This window comes from Eurypyga helias, unplaced genomic scaffold, assembly GCF_000690775.1.
Source record: "Eurypyga helias isolate BGI_N326 unplaced genomic scaffold, ASM69077v1 scaffold16875, whole genome shotgun sequence".
Taxonomy (NCBI): domain Eukaryota; kingdom Metazoa; phylum Chordata; class Aves; order Eurypygiformes; family Eurypygidae; genus Eurypyga; species Eurypyga helias.
The window spans coordinates 51,936-72,204 of NW_010253545.1; the positions used below are offsets into that span (position 1 = coordinate 51,936).

The 20,269-nt window shown below is 38.6% G+C and overlaps 1 protein-coding gene across 1 annotated transcript in view; it reads left to right on the forward strand.

Moving 5' to 3' along the window:
- Positions 1-18,863, forward strand: part of STAG2 (stromal antigen 2) — a gene marked incomplete at its 3' end in the record, with an annotated part of 35,767 nt that extends 16,904 nt beyond the window's left edge. Inside the window, exons 15-32 of the mRNA XM_010152704.1 lie at positions 378-481; positions 1,304-1,396; positions 1,589-1,678; positions 2,729-2,932; positions 4,434-4,504; positions 4,918-5,005; positions 5,109-5,189; positions 8,193-8,285; positions 10,722-10,896; positions 11,148-11,287; positions 12,568-12,669; positions 14,813-14,961; positions 15,498-15,626; positions 15,982-16,187; positions 16,617-16,806; positions 16,892-17,005; positions 18,310-18,436; positions 18,786-18,863. Of these exons, the coding sequence (XP_010151006.1) occupies positions 378-481; positions 1,304-1,396; positions 1,589-1,678; positions 2,729-2,932; positions 4,434-4,504; positions 4,918-5,005; positions 5,109-5,189; positions 8,193-8,285; positions 10,722-10,896; positions 11,148-11,287; positions 12,568-12,669; positions 14,813-14,961; positions 15,498-15,626; positions 15,982-16,187; positions 16,617-16,806; positions 16,892-17,005; positions 18,310-18,436; positions 18,786-18,863 (2,234 nt within the window). The remainder of the gene's footprint in view (positions 1-377; positions 482-1,303; positions 1,397-1,588; positions 1,679-2,728; positions 2,933-4,433; positions 4,505-4,917; positions 5,006-5,108; positions 5,190-8,192; positions 8,286-10,721; positions 10,897-11,147; positions 11,288-12,567; positions 12,670-14,812; positions 14,962-15,497; positions 15,627-15,981; positions 16,188-16,616; positions 16,807-16,891; positions 17,006-18,309; positions 18,437-18,785) is intronic.
- Between the last annotated feature and the right edge of the window lie 1,406 nt (positions 18,864-20,269).

Sequence of the window (20,269 nt, forward strand, 5' to 3'; positions counted from 1 at the left end):
CTACCCTATGGAAAACTACCGCCATTTCTGTGATGGCAGTAAAACCAAAGCAACCCCCCGGCATAATTCTGTAATTTGTAGGTGCTGGTAAATGTACCTCTGAAAGTTGAAAAGGAACTGAAATGATTATAAAACTTGTTATTTGTTTCATCGTGTCCTGTGATTCATCCAGTGACATTCCCTCAATTTTAAATACTTTCTTGTGTTGTTTTGTAAGGTGCTTATCTTTATCCCTTTTGCCATCCTTGCCCCTGGATGAGCTGTTGGCCTAAATGCCTTTCTTTTTTTCTTTAAAAAACAAGCATATTTTGATCTTCAGATACTTGTGGAAGATGAAAAATGAAGGTGTGCATTAACATCTGTTTCTTACATTGCAGCTTTAACGGATAGACAGGAAAGCGCACTGATTGAAATAATGCTTTGTACAATTCGGCAAGCAGCTGAATGTCATCCTCCTGTGGGAAGAGGAACAGGGAAAAGGGTAGGAAGCAAAAAGCTATTTATCTAGAGATGTGGGAATGGCTGTGTGGGAAGAAGGATAAGGTTGTAGGCTGTTGCTACAGTCTTCAGCTTCAGTCTCCAAAGCCTCCAGTATCTGCCTGCCCTGGCTAGTTCACTTTTTCTGGACTTTGGCATGTGTTTAATACTGTTTGGAGTACTGCAGTTGTATTACCTTTAATAGTAAAAAACAAAATCGATTTTTTTGAACAAAGATTGGAAAGGAGAATGTTTGGGAAAGCTAAAACCATTTTCAATTAGAAAAAGCAAAATGAGGAAAGGGAACATACTTCCTAGTCCCTTTGGAAGGCGGACAGTCTACCAATTGGCTTTTCTCTTGATCATGCAGAGTGTAGGCAGCCCTCTTCCAGTGGGGCATTAAGCAGGGAAGGGAACTGCTTTCAAACCTAGTGCAGCATTTGGTAAGAAACCCATTTAGATACAGATTGAAAACTTGTATGAAGATAAGGTTGACATATGGGTTGAGTAAATAAAATTAAAAGTTGTATGTAAGCTGCAAGGTTTCTCTTCTTTAGTTGTCACGAAAAGCATTTTCATCATGGTATGATCATGGGAAGGCAAACACTTCTTTTTTCAAAATTATAGTATTACGTGTAACTTGAATTGTATTTTTTGAGTCCTGAATGTGTGTGTCGTTTTTCGGGTTTTTTAGTTGGGTTTTTTTTAAGTTGATATTTTACAGTGATATGGGAAGGTCTGTGTACCCAATTGTCATTTCATTAATGATAGTGAAACTTTGCACCAGAACTTTAGTTGTAAAATCCTCACAATACCAATATTTCAGGTGCTGACAGCAAAGGAAAAGAAAACTCAGTTGGATGACAGGACAAAAATTACTGAACTTTTTGCTGTGGCACTCCCTCAGTTGCTAGCAAAGGTAGGTTTAATTCCATTTCTTGCTGATGGACTGCTGTTGAAATGTTAAGTAGTATAGTTTCTGTAATGCACTTCGTGGTTTGCACAAGTCTTTGTTTTTTCTTATTAGTCTTTATTCATATTTGATTGTTCTATAATGAGTTGTGTGCCCAGGACATTTTAATTTAAACATTTTTCCTTGTCAATTTTACAGTATTCTGTAGATGCAGAAAAAGTCACCAACTTACTGCAGTTGCCACAGTACTTTGATTTGGAAATTTATACAACAGGGCGATTGGAAAAGGTAAGGTGGCATTCAGTAACGCTCCACACAAAAGGAGAAAACCCAGCATTTAGGCTTAGTCACTGGAATTTCAGTCACCATTGTAGGTGTGTTTTTTTCGCATGAGACTTTATTGTAACCCTTACTGAGAATGAAACTTGGACTTCAGAGCTGTGACTGGCTGCTGTTCTTAGATCCTTAAAGTCTGAGTTTCCTAAGGCCTGTCTGGCAAGTCTTAACACAGAATCTTGCCGGTTAAATTAACTTTATTGTTGGGTTATGGTTATGGTATGCTGCCTGACAGATAAAGCTTGTAGAGATAGCTTGATTAGCTTTCTTTTTCTGATTACGGAAACTGATAAACTGCCATCTTCATTACATGAACAAGGGGAAAACTACCAGATCAGAAATTACATAGTTACTGCTCTCATTTTATCTGCTGTGGTGATGAAGTTGGTGTAAGCTGTTCTCATCTCTATTTCCTCCTTATCAGAGCACTGTTTTGAAGTATTTGGACGCAGGTAGCTGAAAATCATTAGGGCCAAAAAAGTAATGAAATGTTTAGTCGACAGCATAGCCTGGCAGCGATAGAGCAGCACCGAGCAACTCAGGTTGGGGGGAGTCATGTAAGAACAACTGAAATTGGCTTCAGTGCTGACACTTAAATGTTATGAAACTAAATCTTCAATTATACCGCTTTTAAGACCATGTATAAATGTTTGTGTGAGTGGTAGATCAGTGCTTCTGTGTTGTTCAGTTGTCACTGCAAATTGAAGTGTTAGATAAAACCATACCAGTAACTGCAAATTTTTAAGGACTTTTAAAAATGCATTGAGTCTTTAGCCTTTGACAAACTCCTACCTAATTTTTGCTAAACAGGTTTTCAGTTTACTCAGAAGCTTGACTGGCTTTCTGGAAGCATAGTGTATTCTGTGTCATAGTTACAAGAGTAATAAATTGAATTTATATTTTAAAATTACTTAGGATTATTACACATGCACACACATATATTTTTATATGTATATATTAAAAATACATTTTTTTTTTTCCCACTCCTCATCTTTCTCATAGCATTTGGATGCCTTACTGCGACAAATCCGGGATATTGTGGAGAAGCACACAGATATAGATGTTTTGGAAGCCTGTTCAAAAACATACCACGCTCTCTGTAATGAAGAATTCACAATCTTTAACAGGGTTGACATTGCAAGAAGTCAGTTAATAGATGAATTGGCAGACAAGTTTAATCGACTTCTGGAAGACTTCCTGCAAGAGGTATTTCAGTGTGCATGAGCAACTTTTCCTGCCCCTGTATATATTTCCAGTTTGTTTTTCTGCCTTCCTGTGCAAGTCAACCAGTTTGGGATGGGAGCTTCCCCCCGGCTTTCAAAACTGATGTCACAGTAACACAGCTGCTGTGGTTCTGTCAACTCAGGCTGTGCTTTTCTATTAGGACGATGAGTCTTTAATTTGGATCTCCTTTTGACAAATGTCTTGGGAATTTGAGATCTAAGTTTTAGGTAAACTATGAAATTAAGTAAACTTTTCACCTTTAGGTCTTGAAGCCTATGAGCTGGAGAGATGCAGCATTGTGATTCCACAAGGATTCTCCTCAGACGTGCTAGTGTTGCTAGTTCTGCCTGTGACTGCGTGTTGCTGTTGATAAATATCAAAATATCTAGGAAACACTCCCCCTCCCTTCCTGAATACAAGCAGATGCAGTTAATAGCTTAAAAATCACTTTGTTCCCACACTCTGCTAATCTGAAGAGTGAGGCTTTTCTGATACAGTATTTAAATTCACTATGTGGGATCTCTGACATACAGACATAACTTGTTTCTCGTCCTCCTCATCGATGCTAAGGGGCATGGGAAGTGACTTCTGGAGGACTTCATTCTCCACACTTCTCCGGTGCAGACTTACTTCACCAAGCTCTGCTCCTGTCCTCTTGCTCATTGGCCTGAACTAGCACTCCACTGATGAAACCCTAGGCACCTGTGGACCGTGTAACAAATGTGCCTAGTAATCCGTTTATTTCCTCCTTTCTGAGGAAGAAATGAGACGTAAAGCAAGGAAATGAAATGTCAGACTGTTTGCTTGAAGGAAAGTGGCAAATCCTGTGGTAGAAGTGTTGAAATCGTAGCGCTTTGATAAGGTTGTGCAGTTACAGAACAGTGAAACGCGCTGGACTTGCAGTATCTCTGATACGCTGAGGGGGAGTATCTGTGGCCTTGGATAGTTTATCCTGTGTACTTACATACTTCTTGGACCCTTTCCGTTTTACTCCTTTTCCTTCTCCAAATGCCCGTTTATTAGAACTTGTGGGGAAAAAATAGAACAAAACACTTCCCTTGCCTCTCCCAAAGACTTTGTTTTGTGATGGAAGTAAGATTGAGGTACTGACCCGTGGCCCATCTCGTCCAGTGTATCTATTGTCTGACAGTGGCCTCTGCTGGATTCTTCAGAGAAAATTGAAGCACCTACATAATACATTGTTTTCAACTGTCCTAGACTTTTTTTTCCTATCCTTCTCCCCACCCCCCTCCCCTATTTCTCTGCTTCTGACTGTTTCTAAGCATGAACTGCTACCTTCTCTCTCAAACTGTTTAACTCTTCTAAAAACAGACGCATCACTGATAATTTAGATGTAGTTTCTCTCTCTTTTTCACTTGGGTTTGATGTTGGTTTTCAGTATTTTTTAAAAAAAGTAATATAAGTTCCCTAGTTTGCTTAGCCTACACTGTTTGGGGTATCTCACTGTGTGCTTATTCAACAGGGGGAGGAGCCTGATGAAGATGATGCATATCAAGTGTTGTCAACACTGAAGAGAATCACTGCTTTTCACAAGTAAGTAGGCTTCTGCAAACTTCCGTCGGGGGTGTGGAGGGGGGGTCTTTGGTTTTAGTTTGCTATCTCGTAACTTTTTAATGCAACTTTTTGGTTTAGTGTGAATGATTGAGAGTTGTGCAGAATGTGACACATTCTTAAGTATATGAAGAAATGTCTTCAGAACTCAGTTCTTCTGGGGTGTTTTTGCTCTGGTGGGGTTTTTTGTTGGGGTTCATGGCAAGTACTTGTGCGGTGGAGTGTTGCATTTTTTGCATTTGGGAGTGATGGTTTTGTTGCATGTTTTGGTTTGTGGTGGTTTGTTGTTTTTTTTTTTTTTAAAAGACCAGAGAAGCTTTTAGTAGTTTTTAACATCAAATTGCAGAAACAGTGTTAGTTAAATTGCATCTTTGCTTCATTTCTAATGCTTTCAGTGCTCATGACCTATCAAGATGGGACTTGTTTGGCTGCAACTACAAGTTACTGAAAACTGGCATTGAAAATGGAGACATGCCAGAACAGGTCTGTAGTTAAAACGTGTTCTTTAGGTACCACAGTAAATAGCTTTTGTTGCTGTCATTTACTGGCCTTTGTCATCTAATGCGCTTTGTCCTTTTGGTTTCAGATTGTTATTCATGCACTGCAGTGTACTCATTATGTAATCCTTTGGCAGCTAGCAAAAATTACTGAAAGCAGTTCCACAAAGGTATGCCTTGTTCCGGTTGTATTAGTAAATAAACGTTTCTACAGACTTGCTGTGTCATCAAGTGGGAACTGTGATGGGATTAATTAAAACTAACAATAGTCTTATTTAATACCGATACCTGCCTAAATTTCTGATAAGTGCTTCATAATTCATAGTTTTAGTAGTGGCTTGAATGCTTGACTTTTAAACCTAGTGTTTCTGTAAATTGTTATGTTTTTATTATTTAAATGTCAATATTACATGAATTTGACAGAATTTTAAAGTAATTGTAGCAAGTAAATGCAATACCTACTAGTGTGGCACAGTAACAGTGCTGTTAGGAGCAGGGGAGGGGTAGAAAACCAATTCTGAAACACAGCAGGGTCAGTCCTGCTACTCTGACGTAGTGGGTTTGAATTTGTTTGCAACCCGTGAAGTGTCAGTGAGATACAAGTATTTGCACACTATTGTAATATTTTTACTGCTCAGTAGTTGCAGTCATACTTTGCTCTTCTTCGTTTTTTTAAATGTGGTGTTAAATAAAAACATGGAAAATTAAGTTGAATTTTGGACTTTCTCAGGCAGTAGGGAGAGGGCCTGTTCTGGTTCTATGTATAGTGATCCTGAAGGGCAAAGCTCTGGCAAATGTCATCTTTCTAATTTAACTTCTTGAAAGATCTTGGAGGAAGGATTACGGTTTCTTGTATCCACTGGACAGCATTGCTTAAGGAGAGTGATTAGGTGGTTTGCTGTGCGGACTGCCTAATAAAGGGTGGATTTTGAAAGGCTAGACAGTTTAGGAGGGAATTCATAAGTGCTGAAGCATTTTGATGATCTCTCTACAAAATGATCTCTCTACAAAAAAGATTTTCTCTGGAAAAACAAACACGCTTTATGGAATCCTTCTACCGCCCTTTTGTTGGGTACATTTTATGCTCTTTCACTGGAAATGTATGCTGGAGTTGTAGTTGGTTACTGGAGTTACTGATAACACATTCTTTATGTCAGAGATTAAATAAGTGAATTCTTCAGGTTTTTTAAAAGCTGTGGTTGCCATAATTATCGTTAATTTAAGAAAAAGAAGTCATAGGCATCTGTCACAATTTACTAGGGAGGAAACAAAAGAGAACTCATGGCACCAATAGTTTGTAATCAGTACATTGCAACTTGTGATTAACTAACAATCCATTATGACAATAAATGTTTTCTAATGTAGAATGTATACATTTTTTCTTTATTTTGGGGTTTTGGTAGATACAGGAGTGGAGAAGCATGCTATGTAACTTGTACTAATGGTTTCTGTAACAGAACACCTTTGAGATTGTGGTCTTTTTTTCTTTTTTCCCTCTCATGTTAAGATTTCATTAGTCCAGTGAATAACTGTGGCCTTACTGATTAAGCCATTACAGTCTGAAGGAGTGTTAAATAAATAAACTTCAATGTTGCTTGCCTAGCAAGTTTACCATCTAGGTTTTAATGGCTTTTAACACCTGCAAAACCAAAAGTGTCATGTATGAAGTGGGTACGTGGATTTTTGAGAACCGCTTAGACGAGTGAAGGATTTGGAGGCTTTGTTAGCTTATTCTTTATGGGTGAACAGCAGTGTGAGAGTTTTTAATCTGATTAAAGCTTTATTGCAAACCTGATGGCAGAAGTTGAGCTAAATACTGAAAAGTTATGTTAGAAATGAAGATCAACTTAGGTATCTTGCAGTAAGATGTAATTTGTAATACTTTTAGCAAAAAAAAAGAACTTATTTGAAAAGTGGTCTTCTATTGGAACCATTTTCTGCTCCTGTATAATAAAATCTGGTAAATGACTACTTTCATAGGTTTAACATCAGAACCACAGCTATTCTATTACATTTAACTGTTTGACTGCTACCAAATAGACCAGGTACAGCCAGCAGTTCCGTTGATCTCTGTTCAGTGCCTATGGAACATAGCAGCAAAGAAGTTGAAGCACAGAACCAGCAGTGACAGAAATGGACTGTGCCTAAAGATATTTTTCTTCTTGTAAACAGGTTGACCAAGTATGGGAATTGACTTCGTAATACAGGCTGCTAAAATAAGGCTATATAATTAGTTCAATTTCTATTAAAATTTAAATTAATAATTGTGTATAAAGCAATAAGAGAATTGCACATGGGAATATTTTAACATCAGTGTAGTAACCTGAATGGTAAATGTTGAGAGAAAAGGTTTTATGTAGTGAAGGTATTCCAAAATCACATTACACTTAAACTCGTAGTCCAGAAGCAGCTGTTGCTTTTGTGATTCCTATTGAGTTGAAATGGCGTGTTGTACCAGTGTGTTACTTGCTTTCTTGTAGGGAGAGACTTTTGGTTTAGACTGCATGGATAGTTTTTCACCTTCTCTCAGGGGTATTTCTCTTGGTCTGGAGCTATGCTGGTTACGCGGTTGGTCTTTTGTAATAGGACTTCCCCAGTTCTACATGGGCTGGAATCTTCACAGGATTGAGTAACACCAGCTATGCTGCTCATGTGGAGGGTGCTTGCACCCATTTGATAGTTTACTGGAAGGGATTGCAACACTTACATTTTTTTTTTTCAATGGAAGAGGGGAAGAAAGATGTTTTCCTTTATCCCCAAGCAGTGAGTTTTAAAACAAAAATAAAAATCATATAGCCTTTTCTGTTCCAGTTATGAACACTTACCTGAAATCGATCCTCTAGGTTGAAAATACAGATATTTTGAAAGAGAAAATTCTTTATGCTCTGGGCTGGTGTGGGTTGTCTTTTATTTTTTTGGTGGTGGTGGGGTGTTGATGTGTGGTTTGGGGTTTTCGCATTGCTCTTTTTAAAAATAAATAACTTCTAGTTTCATCTCGACTTCCATTTCTTCTTGTGGTGCACAGGATGAGAGAATTGGGGAAATTCCTACTTGCTCTTCTTATTTGTAATAGTGATTTTTAAATAATGTAGTGGACTTGAGTGTTACAACTGTGTACAGGGTCTGTGGTGGAAAACTGTTATATGAAATCCCCCCCTTTTTTTTTTTTAAAGGAGGATCTTCTACGTCTAAAGAAGCAGATGAGAGTGTTTTGTCAAATCTGTCAACACTACCTGACCAATGTAAACACTGCTGTTAAGGAACAGGTTAGTGACTGTTGTTTATCCTTGTGGTCTTCCAATATTATGCTTCTGAAGCAGTTGATAAGTTCTTGCTAGTATTTTTAGCGCTTAAGTAGTAATGTGGCATGTCCTGGGGGTTCAGGCTGGATGTCCTTTGAGTGTGGACGCATACTGTACTTGCGTGCTTGCCCTCCTTTAGGTCATTTAGGTAGGATTTCCCAATCATTTTAAACTTGATGTCCTGGGTGTTCAGGCTGGATGTCCTTTGAGTACTTGCGTGCTTGCCCTCCTTTAGGTCATTTAGGTAGGATTTCCCAATCATTTTAAACTTGATTCTTTCTAGGAATTTTAGGCAGCATAAACTGTCATTCAGAGGGTTTTTATGTTTGTTTCTTTAAACAGTGAGTGGGCGGGCACAAAGCCTTCTGCTCTCTAAGTTAGGTGGGAGAGTTCCATTTCAAAGCTCTCGCTTACTTATCACGTGCTCATGACACGCTGCCAGTGGAGCTGGTTGTGGATTCATAGACTCAGAGCTGGAAAAGCTAGGGAAGGCTATTGAAAAGAGAAGTTTGTCCATTTGTACATTGTGATATATATATGTGCCCATCCACTCAAGGACTGTGAATACAGCTTTCCTCCACTTGCTGTGAACTTGTGAGGACGTACAGAGGCAACTTCTCTGTTGCCCTTCACCGTGATGCTGCATACAGAATGTATTCCTTCGTTCTTGGGAGTCCCACGGTGTTGGGGATCTCCAATGCAGGAGAAGAATGGATACTTAACGTGCGTGTGTTTATACACACACACACATATGCACTGTGACCGAGGGGATTTTAGTGTTGGGAAGTGGTGTTTCTTTTTTGTGACACCCACACATTGGTCAGTTGTCAACAGTATTGTTTACAGATATTTGGAGACGGTTCTAGCAATTGCTTGGAAGCCTCAACGATGATGTACTGCTTGGAAAAGACATGAGCAGTTCTCATTTTACTGGTTTTGTAGTCAGTCCCTCATAGGGCTGCCCTTTGTGGGGGAGAGTTTTGGCTGGAACGAGGTTCGTGGTTATTTCAGACATAAAACGTGTAGGCATTTAGTCCGTGCAAGTAGTGCCTGATGTTTCAGGTAGGAGACAAAAGCCCTGACTTTTTTGAAGAAAAATGCAGGCAGGCAGGTTGTCTACTTCTGTTTCAAAAAGAGTTGAGACACCATCTTAGGAAATATTTGTTTTGAGGGTAACAGGGTCCAAGGAAAAAGTTAAACCATAGGGGCTGAGACTATTCCAGTCCGTGATCAAGTAGTTCTCTAGCTGGACACTCACAGGAGTTTCAGGTTCCAGTGAAGAGCACAGGTTACTGATAGCAGGATTAATTCTAAGTAAATGCCTCTAACAACCTTTAGAATGCTAAAATGAAAAAAAAAACCAGTAGTATCATTATGGGGCAAGGACCAAGCTGTCTTCTGGGTATACTTTATAATTAAACAAATGGAAGGCCAGGAGCCTCTGGCTGCTAAAGGTAATAGCAACCTGGTTGGGCTTGACATTGGCAGTGCGGTCCGCTGGGTCGCACACCTGCAGCTTTTGAAACTCCTGCTGTAACAAGAGTATTCTTGGAACTGAATAGGCACGTTTTGTGTCGGAGAGCTGTCTGGTGTCAAAACTACCAGGTGTGGGGTGTGAAAGTGCAAGTAACAAAATTGCCGCAGCTCTGAGTAGGTCTCATTAAAAGTCGGTCTAACTCTCAGGCTGGGGTGAATGCTCTAGAAACTAGAACTGCCTCCGTCACGTAGGGCACAATAGCTGCCTCCTGCTCTCCTCTCATCTTGTGAAGAGGCACAAGGGACTCAGAGGAGCACATGGATTTTTATGGCCAGGAAACTAGTAATAGTTGCCTTGGTCTGTTAGTTTGAAGAATATCAGTTTAGGGTCTGAAAGGTGTGAACTTTCTGGGGAGGTGGAGTAAAGGCATTTAAATCTGATGGTAGATGCACAAGTTAGCCAGCAGAATGAAGAGGTGGTTGCTTTTTCGGAAGCAAGACATGCTTTAGGATTTAAAGGGACTGAATGACCTCAGCTGTTTTACAGATGTGATCGAAACAATTTTAAAATGAAAAAAAAGGGACTGTATTATGGTTGGTGTCCACAAAGTTCTCTAAAGACCTAATGTAGTGCCTGTCAGGCGTAATTTGTGAGTTTCAAGCTCCTCATGTTTGAATCTCATAATATTTTGTTATTTAATTGGCTTCACCTGTGCAATATTTTTATTTGGAGATCCAGTTTTTACACAGCCTCCTCCTGTAAGAAACTCTGCACATTTTGACTTCCAGTTGGCCTGTGTAGTTGTTGGGGACTTAAGTGGTCTGTGTACAACCTCGGCCTCTAAGTATTGTATTAAGTGGAAATACATTATTATAAATCCAGTTTCCAAGCAAGCTGTTTACTAAAGTTTCTTTTTTTAATAGGCTTTCACAATTCTGTGTGACGTGTTGATGATCTTCAGTCATCAGATTATGACAGGAGGACGTGACATGTTGGAGCCGCTTGTTTACACTCCTGATTCTTCATTGCAATCTGAACTACTCAGTTTTATTTTAGATCATGTCTTCATTGATCAGGATGATGATAATAATAGTGCAGGTTTGTACAAAACTTAAGTTTCCTTTATATTGTCTGTGGTCTAACTAACCTATGTGTTTGCCTATGCTTTTTGTGGTTTTTCATCTGCTTTTCTTGCATTGAGGTGTGCATGGCACATGAACCGCACTGCTGTCAGAGCAGAGATCTGGTTTTTTTTGAAGCCTGACCATTAGCCCACATCACTTTATAGATAAGTGTTTAAATATGAAATACTCAAACCTGACAGTTTTCACATTCTGAACTCTTTCTAGATGGACAGCAGGATGATGAAGCTAGCAAAATTGAAGCATTGCACAAAAGAAGAAATCTGCTTGCAGCTTTCTGTAAACTCATTGTATATACTGTGGTGGAAATGAACACAGCTGCAGACATTTTCAAGCAATATATGAAGGTAAATCTGAAGCCCAGTAGTCATACTTCATAAAACTCCTAGAGTACACTAGCTGTGGATTTTTAAAATTATTATTTATTTTTTACCTCACAAGATAACTGATTCAAAATGTGAAGAATTCAAAACTGCAGAGTTGGTAGTTTGTGGGCCTTTGAAAGTTCTTTTTACGCAAGAAGGGAGAAAATGACTGAGATTAGTTTCACAGTCCCAGTATGTGGGTAGCAGGGAAGGAAACCTGTCGGTTATTTTTACATTTATTTTAATAGATAGTTTTCTTATCCTGAACAATAGTATGTTTTTAATCAGTTACTAGTTTAGCAGACTTCTTGAGAATCTTCTCACAAAGATCAACTCCATGATGTCTGGCCTCACCAAATAATTTCAGTTTAAACTTTCTAGAAGTGCAAAAAAATGTTTTTGGAGTTCCACCCACCACCTGCCTGCTGCCCCACCCCCCCCAAGGGATTTAATATCTGTTTCTGTCATATTTATAAACACATATAAACCCTCTTCCTTGGCTCCCAGGATTCACAGCAGCACAATAATGTGAGCTCTCATTTTGTGAACCTGATAAAGCTTTGCTCCTTCGTAAATTAAAATTTGGGCAGCTTGCTTTTATCTGAATGTCTAGGCCAGGCTGGATGTGGCTCTGAGCAACCTGGCCTAGTGGAAGGTGTCCCTGCCCATGGCAGGGGGGTTGGACCTAGATGATCTTTAAGGTCCCTTCCAACCCAAGCCATTCTAAGGTTCATTCTATGATACATATATTTTGAATCTCTAAATAAATAATTGGGTCTTTATTGACCCTGAAATACTTGGAGAACTGAACAGGAAGTTGTCTTCATTGGAAAAATTATGGCTGTGACTCTGTCCAGAAGTGCTGCCTTTCAGCATAGAAAATAGAAAACTCCTTACCAGAGTTAGGAGTTACTGAAAAGATTAGATTCTAATCTTGTACCCCAAAGGGATGAACACGTGTCATTAACAAATGTGTCATGGCCTTGAAGATAAATAGGTCATTCTGCCTCTAAAGTAATAAGAACGACAAGAAAAAATAGAAGTGATACTCCTTCTGATTTGAATTTTTTTTTGTAATTTTGGAGGTGTGTTAGGATTTCATTTTGATGTGTTCATGAACGTGTTAGGTTTTTTCCTTTAGAAAATGTTAACTCTTTTTTTAAATAGCAAATCTTAGGTGTTGTTTTCTGAAGAATTTAGTAGTTGTAATGTTTTCAACTAAAATCAAAAGCTAACCTTTTTTTTCTTCTTACTTTTTGTAGTATTACAATGACTATGGTGATATTATTAAAGAAACAATGAGTAAAACAAGACAGATAGACAAAATCCAGTGTGCTAAAACACTTATTCTTAGCTTGCAGCAGGTAAGAATCATTTATAATATCTTTATGCATGAAATTCCACATGGTAGATCATGTCCTGTAGTTTAATAGCTAGTGTGAAGTACTAACGAAGAAATTCTTAGGAAATAGGTCTAAATTGAACCACATTTTCTGCAGCTATTTGAACAGCTGCCTGAAGTCTCCCTGTACTTACACTTTTCATAGCACAGTATTTGGTATGAGAGGCTGACCAATACGGAATGAGCGTAACTCTGTGATACCTTCTTAACTCTAAACCAGTAGTTTATGTCGCATATTTGGAAATGTGTTGTGATGCTGCTCATTTACTTATTCATGAACAGAAGAACAAGGGGAAAGTCTTTCTGCCTGTGTGGTGGGGGTTGTGTTCTTTTTTGTGGGGTGGTTTTTGTGGTGGAGGGGTTTTTTTTGTTTGTTTGTGGGTGGTTTTTTGTTTGTTTGTTTTTTCCCCAATAGTATTCTGAGAAGTAATAGGAAGTTTTGGTAATTCAGTATTTCTTAATGTTTGGTAGAGGCTTCACCCATCTTAGATATTAAAACATGATTTAATGCTCTCTGCAGTAAATGAGCTTGTTTGTGTGGAGACCTGATGAATTCAGTCGAGGTCAGAGTCGGATTCATCTTCTCACATGAACTGTCTGCATGAATCTTACTTACAGGGTCAGAACAGTAAAGCCATATCTTTGCAAACCACTGTAATCCAACATAGATCTCTGCTATTGCTGAAAGGAAAACATGTACCCCAATTTGTCATCTCTCTACCCACGCCTTTGGGTTTTTTGACTAGAGGTCACAGAGCCACAAAGTGGATACAGATCTAGATCTTGATCCTGGTTGAGAACTAACCAGAAAAAGTCCTTAATGAAGCCCCTAAGCTGATTTATCTGTATGGATATTGTGAATACTGGGGAGGATGAGGCCTTTCCTTCTGATAGCAGCAGGACTTGAAGCAGCAGGTGGAACTGCAGCATAAAATAGGCAACTAAATGCTCCTAGAATGTTTGCTGACATTTCAGCAGAGTTCACAATTTTTCTGTGATGCTGGGTAAATGCTATCTTTATTAATCTTTTCCATCTCATACATAACCAGCATCTTGTGTTTTAAAGGGCAGACAGAGGAAGTGAATGTAGTAAGTACAGTTAGGCATTTAACGAGGAGGAAATTTCAAAATACTGATCGGGCAGTAAGAACAGTAACAGGAGAGGACCCAACTGTTTTAAAACAAATAAACAAAACCCACGTGCAAAGTTACATGTTCAACTAGCATTTTTTCCAGGAAGACTTCCTAAATAAGAAACTAACCAGAGCAGAAATTGTAGAAGTGGTAGTGGATGAAGGGAGTAACTTCAGTTGCAGTGAGCTACACCAACATAAAGAACCCAGTGTGCAACACTGGGCCAAAACATACACATAAATGAAAAGTTGCTGTTCATAGCCCTAGTAAGTCTGCTCTTGGTTCTTTCTCTGCTATATGAAAGTGTGAAGGGTGTGTTAGACCAAATTACAAAGTAGTAGAAAAATGGACTGTTGAAGAGAATTACAGTCAAGCTCAGTAGGATGAGGTTGATGAAAGGGGAAAAAAAAAAAAATTGTAAAGTTCAGTTTTCAGCTTTGTCAACTACTGATGAACGGTTAAAAGCCTCAGTGGCAAAATTTCTGGTGTCTTTGGCAGCTTCCTGAACACATTTCCATTTTAGAGTTTCTTCATTATACTTGTATTTTGAAAACATAGGAGGGGGGAAAAAAGGAATTAGGAAGTAGCAGTTTGACAGACTCTAACAGTGAAGACCAAGTGAGGATTTACCCCATTTATTTCTTCTCCATTAGTGTACGTGTCAGGGAATCCTGCTAATGTTTAATGTTCTCAACTCATGTAGGGAAGTGCTGAAATTTGTCAGCCAACATATTTACAGTTGGCTATGTGCTTGAACAGCACATTTCAGGGGTTAACTCCAAAGTGGAAGCTCTTCAAGAGTAGCCTGAATTGGCTGCCCTAAACCTTCATGTTTGTCTTCTGGGGTTGTTGAATTAAGAAAACAAAAAGCTGTAAACCACTTTTTTACTGAAACTTGGCTCTGTGTTGATTAGTGTGAAGTTTGGTAAAATCTTTTAATAAATGAAAATCTCCCTTTTTGTTTCATACAGCTTTTCAATGAAATGATTCAAGAAAATGGTTACAATTTTGACAGATCATCACCGACATTCAGTGGCATAAAGGAACTTGCTCGACGTTTTGCTTTAACGTTTGGACTGGATCAGTTGAAAACAAGAGAAGCTATTGCCATGTTACACAAGTAATTGTGTGCTTTGTATTACTTCCCTTTTTGCAAACAATTTTTGGCTAATGTTAAAATATCTTTTCAGTCTGTCAAAATCAGTTTGTTAATATAAAACACAGCAGCACTAGAGATGGTACAGGCCGTTTATAAATTAGGAGATGACTGCAGTTTTGTCCCTGAATTAAACAGAAATGTTAAATAATGTTGATGTTCTTCAGCATCGTTGTCTAAGCCTGTAAGTGATGGTAATGTTGGTGCTGCCATGAAGAAGTATTTTTAATGTCTTCCCTGTAACAGTAATAACTGATCCACTTCATTGCTAGCTGCAGTCATGTTGGCCTCATGCAGAAAACCTGAAACACAGGGTGGAGACATCATGACAGAAAATGTCCCAATTCAAATTATGAACAGTGTTTGGTTTTCTTGCCAGAGTATGGAAACACTGATTTATTGCTTTCTGCATGTAGAGGAAAGGTGTTCAGATTTGATAGCTCCCATTGCCTAGAGCTTTAGCTGTGCTTTATCTAACTTAATTTTTAATTTTTTCTTAGGGATGGCATAGAATTTGCTTTTAAGGAGCCTAATCCTCAAGGTGAGAGCCACCCACCGTTAAATTTGGCTTTTCTTGATATTCTGAGTGAGTTCTCCTCCAAACTTCTCAGACAAGACAAAAGAACAGTGTAAGTAGTTTCTTAATATTCTTAATATTTGTGATGATATCCATAAAATACATAAATACATGTTTATTATTTTATTATTATTTGTGTATTGCATTCACCCGCAGTGGAATCTTTGTCACATCAAGATAATTTTACACTAACACAGTCAGGTATGATCACAAAGGGTAAATTGTAAATTGTTGCTCTCGTTTCATGGTGGATGAGCAGAAAGCATATTCTGGACTTGCGATTGTCAGGCCTTGTTGTTAACCAGATGAGGAACATTGGGTGTTAATTTCAGTAGTTTCTTACCTTGACCTGTTAACAAGCTGTTACAGATATTTTGCCTATTTATAATTACCTTTTCCATTTAAAGGTACGTTTACTTGGAGAAGTTTATGACCTTTCAGATGTCTCTACGAAGAGAAGATGTGTGGCTTCCTCTCATGTCCTACAGAAACTCTTTATTAGCTGGTGGGGATGACGATACTATGTCAGTGATTAGTGGAATTAGTAGTCGAGGGTCGACAGTAAGAAATAAGAAGACAAAGCCAGCAACAGGGAAGCGGAAAGTACCTGAAGGTAGAACTTTCCTCATCTTAAAATTCACTGCAGTAGATATATAAATTACACGTGTCGATCCCTGCTTGTTAGCTTAAATATGTATGCTTTTATGTATTTTTTGTCAAACAAGGTAACTTGTCTATATGTGTACATCTTAGTGGGAAAACTGTTCATTTGAAGAGTCTGAATAACAGAACGCTGATTCACAGCAGGAAGTAAAGGCACTACGCTGTGTTAAGTCACAGAATAGAAAGTATTTTACATACTCTAAATACTCTAGCCAGTGGTTATAAATCCAGGCCTTTGGGGGCACATTTAAGACTTCGGCGAAAATAAGGAAATGGATTCTCAGTAAGCATAAAGTACATGCATTTAAGTCCTCTTTAAACATTCAATTTTAGACTAGTTTGGAAAAAAAATTGACTTGCCTCCTGTGTTTCCTTCCAGCTGAAGAAAGCAGCAGTAGTGACAGCATGTGGCTGAACAGGGAGCAGACAATGCACACACCGGTCATGATGCAGACACCTCAGCTCACTTCCACAATAATGAGGGAGCCCAAGAGATTGCGACCTGAGGAGAACTACATGGGTGTCTATCCTATGCAGCCTGAGCACCACCAAGCTCCACTCGATTACAAGTACGTAGATGAGTAGGTCTGCTTTGTGTTAGTGTTCATACACAAAACCAGTTCATGTTTAAAATAGAATGATGGTCTTTTTAAGCACGCAAGTAACGTGGATGTTGGCTCAAAGGCAACAGGAAGAAGCCGCGCGACAACAGCAGGAGAGGGCAGCGATGAACTACGTCAAGCTGAGAACCAACTTGCAACACGCGATGTGAGTGAGACTGACCTGTTCCCTCAGTGGTTTGGGGAGGGGAGGGCTTATTAAATCCAGTGTTATTCCTGGATCTTTTAAGAGGGGTACATGTTCTAGTTCTTGAGCAGTGTTTTTCTGTGTCTTAAAACTTTAGCTGCTGTTGCAGTTACATACAATCAGTTCAATGTGTGAAACATCATCTTTATGTATTCCAGAATCAATTTTAGAAATAGAACATTAAAAATGACTATTAAAGTAGGTGTTCAGTGTGCAGAGCAGAAAGTTTCTACTCACTTTAATTCTACTATTTCTTTCTCCTTTGACTTCAGAGTTGTAAGTTTGGAGTTCAGCCGCTTTTTTATTTTAAAATACTCCTTTTAGAGATGGCTGTCTTCAGCATTTCTGTGATTGGTACAGATTTTGTCTGTCCTAAACTGACACCAAAGTTGAGAGGAATCCTGTAGTACCAGTTTTTGTAGGCCTTCCCTACCCAAACACACAAAAACCTTGTGAAGCCCTACATACTGTGAACAAAGACGAAGGCAGTCTGATGTTTCTTAAACGAATGTTGTCCTTCAGAGGTCATTCATTCTTCCTGTACTGCCATGTACTTCGTTGTGATTAATCATGTGTGCATTTTGACTTGCACGCCAATGAAAATATGTTCCAGAGACCGTTTAGCTGAGGAAGGGAAGACTAGTTTTAGAAGTTCTCTGCTTTATTGCAGACTGTGTTGTCCTGCAGAGAAGTACCAGTTGTAAACTAAACTGTGTACATACATATTGAGTAGCTTTTGCATCGTTTTCGCTACTTTTCTCATAAGGTCTGATGTCACACTTAGAGGTTGTGAGGAAAGTGGATGAATGACCGTGTGGAAATACCTGAAAACATGTTTATGCATCAGCTTTATCACCAAGATGTTTCTACCTACCTTGTCATAAGGCAGGAAGAGCTTTTCTTTAGGTGGCAAAACTTCTGTTCTTTTGCACTTAAACATAAATACCTGTAGAGAAGTCTCTGAATTAGGTGTGGTTTCCATAGGCTTACCGATTCCTGCAGCCTCTCAGAACAGCCATTTAGAGATGTGCCACAAAGTTCCATACGTGGATCTTTGGTAGTCGTGCTCCCTCACTCTTGGTATCTTCTAGCTGGTTAAATACCAGCTTTCTTAAACAGATGTTATGCATTTTTATCATTACTTAATTAATTTTCTGTCTAATGGAAGTAGTATTTGTTGGCAGTTTCTAGCTGAACGTTAGCTTTTCGAATACTCATCTCTAACTTGATCTGGTGCTGAGCAATGTTTTTTCTTTTCATTGCAGTCGACGTGGCACAAGTCTAATGGAAGATGATGAAGAGCCGATTGTTGAAGATGTGATGATGTCATCAGAAGGGCGGATTGAAGATCTCAATGAAGGCATGGATTTTGACACCATGGACATAGACCTAGTAAGAAAATTACTTGTCTTTTCTTAGTGGATTTTGGATTTCTGTTTCTGCTTTTAAAGTAGCGTATTTGAATAGAATTTTTGGTGAAACAGAAAACATTCTCGTTGATCTCTGCATTCTTAAATGGTTGTGCAGCTATCTCTGTACAAGTGCTGTCTGTTCAAACTGCCATAAAAAAAGCAAGGACACTTCCTGTAATAATAATGTGAGAGTTAAATGTTCATCCCCTGTAAATTCTTACCCCTTGAGAGCTCAGCTTCATTTATTACATTTTAAAAACTCTTGGGTTTTTTAACTGAAATTACAGTTAACGTGTTTGTTTGTTTGTTTGTTTCCTTGCTTTCTGAAGCCACCATCAAAGAACAGGAGAGAAAGAACGGAACTAAAACCAGATTTCTTTGACCCCGCTTCAATCATGGATGAATCGGTAGGTTAACTTACATAAGAGGAAAATAATGTAAAATGAGTCTTACGGTTACAATATTCTCTTCAAATTTTAAATGGAAAGAAATCTTTAGGTTGTCTTCATTAGCTTATTTTTGGCAGACTGGTACAATCAGTAAAATAGTTTATGCTGTAATTCAGTTTCATTAATTCTAAGTTAGTCAATGTCCTTTGCAAGTTCATAGGATTTTTGTTCCTAATACTTTATATGTAGCTATGTAAAAATCAAAAGCCTTTGAATCTAAGAAGAAAACACACCTGGTATGGAAAAGACTCTTGTGGAGGTTGGTAGTAAAGAGCTTTTTCAATAACAACAAAAAAAATCATACACAATATTAAAGTTTAACTAGTTGCATTAGTTCAGCAGAATTAGATGAATGACACTGATGTCATTACCAGTTGTCAGACTTGGATGGGTTGCATTTGTGTTTTGGGGGTTTTTTCCTCTTTAAATTGGCATATTTACTTTTGTGCATAAATAAGATAATGAAGAAAATAGAGATAATACAGATTCCTGTTTATAGAGATGAGAGGTATTTTTTCTTTCCATACAAAGTTTTAGGTCCAAAACAGCCGAAGTCTGTAGTTTCTGCTTGCAGTTGCCCTTTTTTCCGACTTGGTAAATCTGCAGTCTCTATACTCTTTTAAAAATCTGCATGAGGGATTCCTTCTGTCTTGAACCACTTGTAATGTATGCAGCCATTTTTGACCTTGTGTAGCTGGTACAAAATTACACTGGAAATAACAAGCTGCAGCAAGCCAGCAGAGGACAGTGCAACAAGGCTTCCTGGGAATCTTGGACAGCTTGGTGGAATTTGGAAGACGGTTGTGTATTTTTTTTTTTTTTTAACAGTATTGTTGCAGTGTGAACCTGTTCATGTTCTGGGAGAAAGAAGTCTTAAAATACTGTTTTAAATGCAAATCCATATATTTTGTACCAGTAGGCCTTTGCTTTAGTGGAAATGGATCAGGTTAGGTTGTGCATCTAGCTGTTGTGTGTTCTGTTCTCGAAGTAACACCAAGAAAGTCTATCACCTGTTTTCTGATGTTCTGTTTTAAAATAGTTCTTCCCTTCCCTTTCTTGATTTTTTTAATAGATCGATCTGTGAAATGCCAGTCACTTTTTTTAATTCTGACAATGCAAAAAATTTGATCTTCTACAGGCGCACTGCATTGATTCCAGAAACCTTTCAGCTTTTCCGTTTCTAAAACTAATTCAGAATAGCGTCAATAGTTTTACGGTTAGCTAAGTTTCTTTCCCATGGCTTTTTCTCGCTCCTCGCCCCTGGAGAGGCCGGGCTTTGCCAGGCGCTCGGTGGCTGCAGTGTGGGGGTGTCACCACACGATGGCAGCAGGGACAGCGGCATTGCTCTGCGGCCTGCAGCCGCC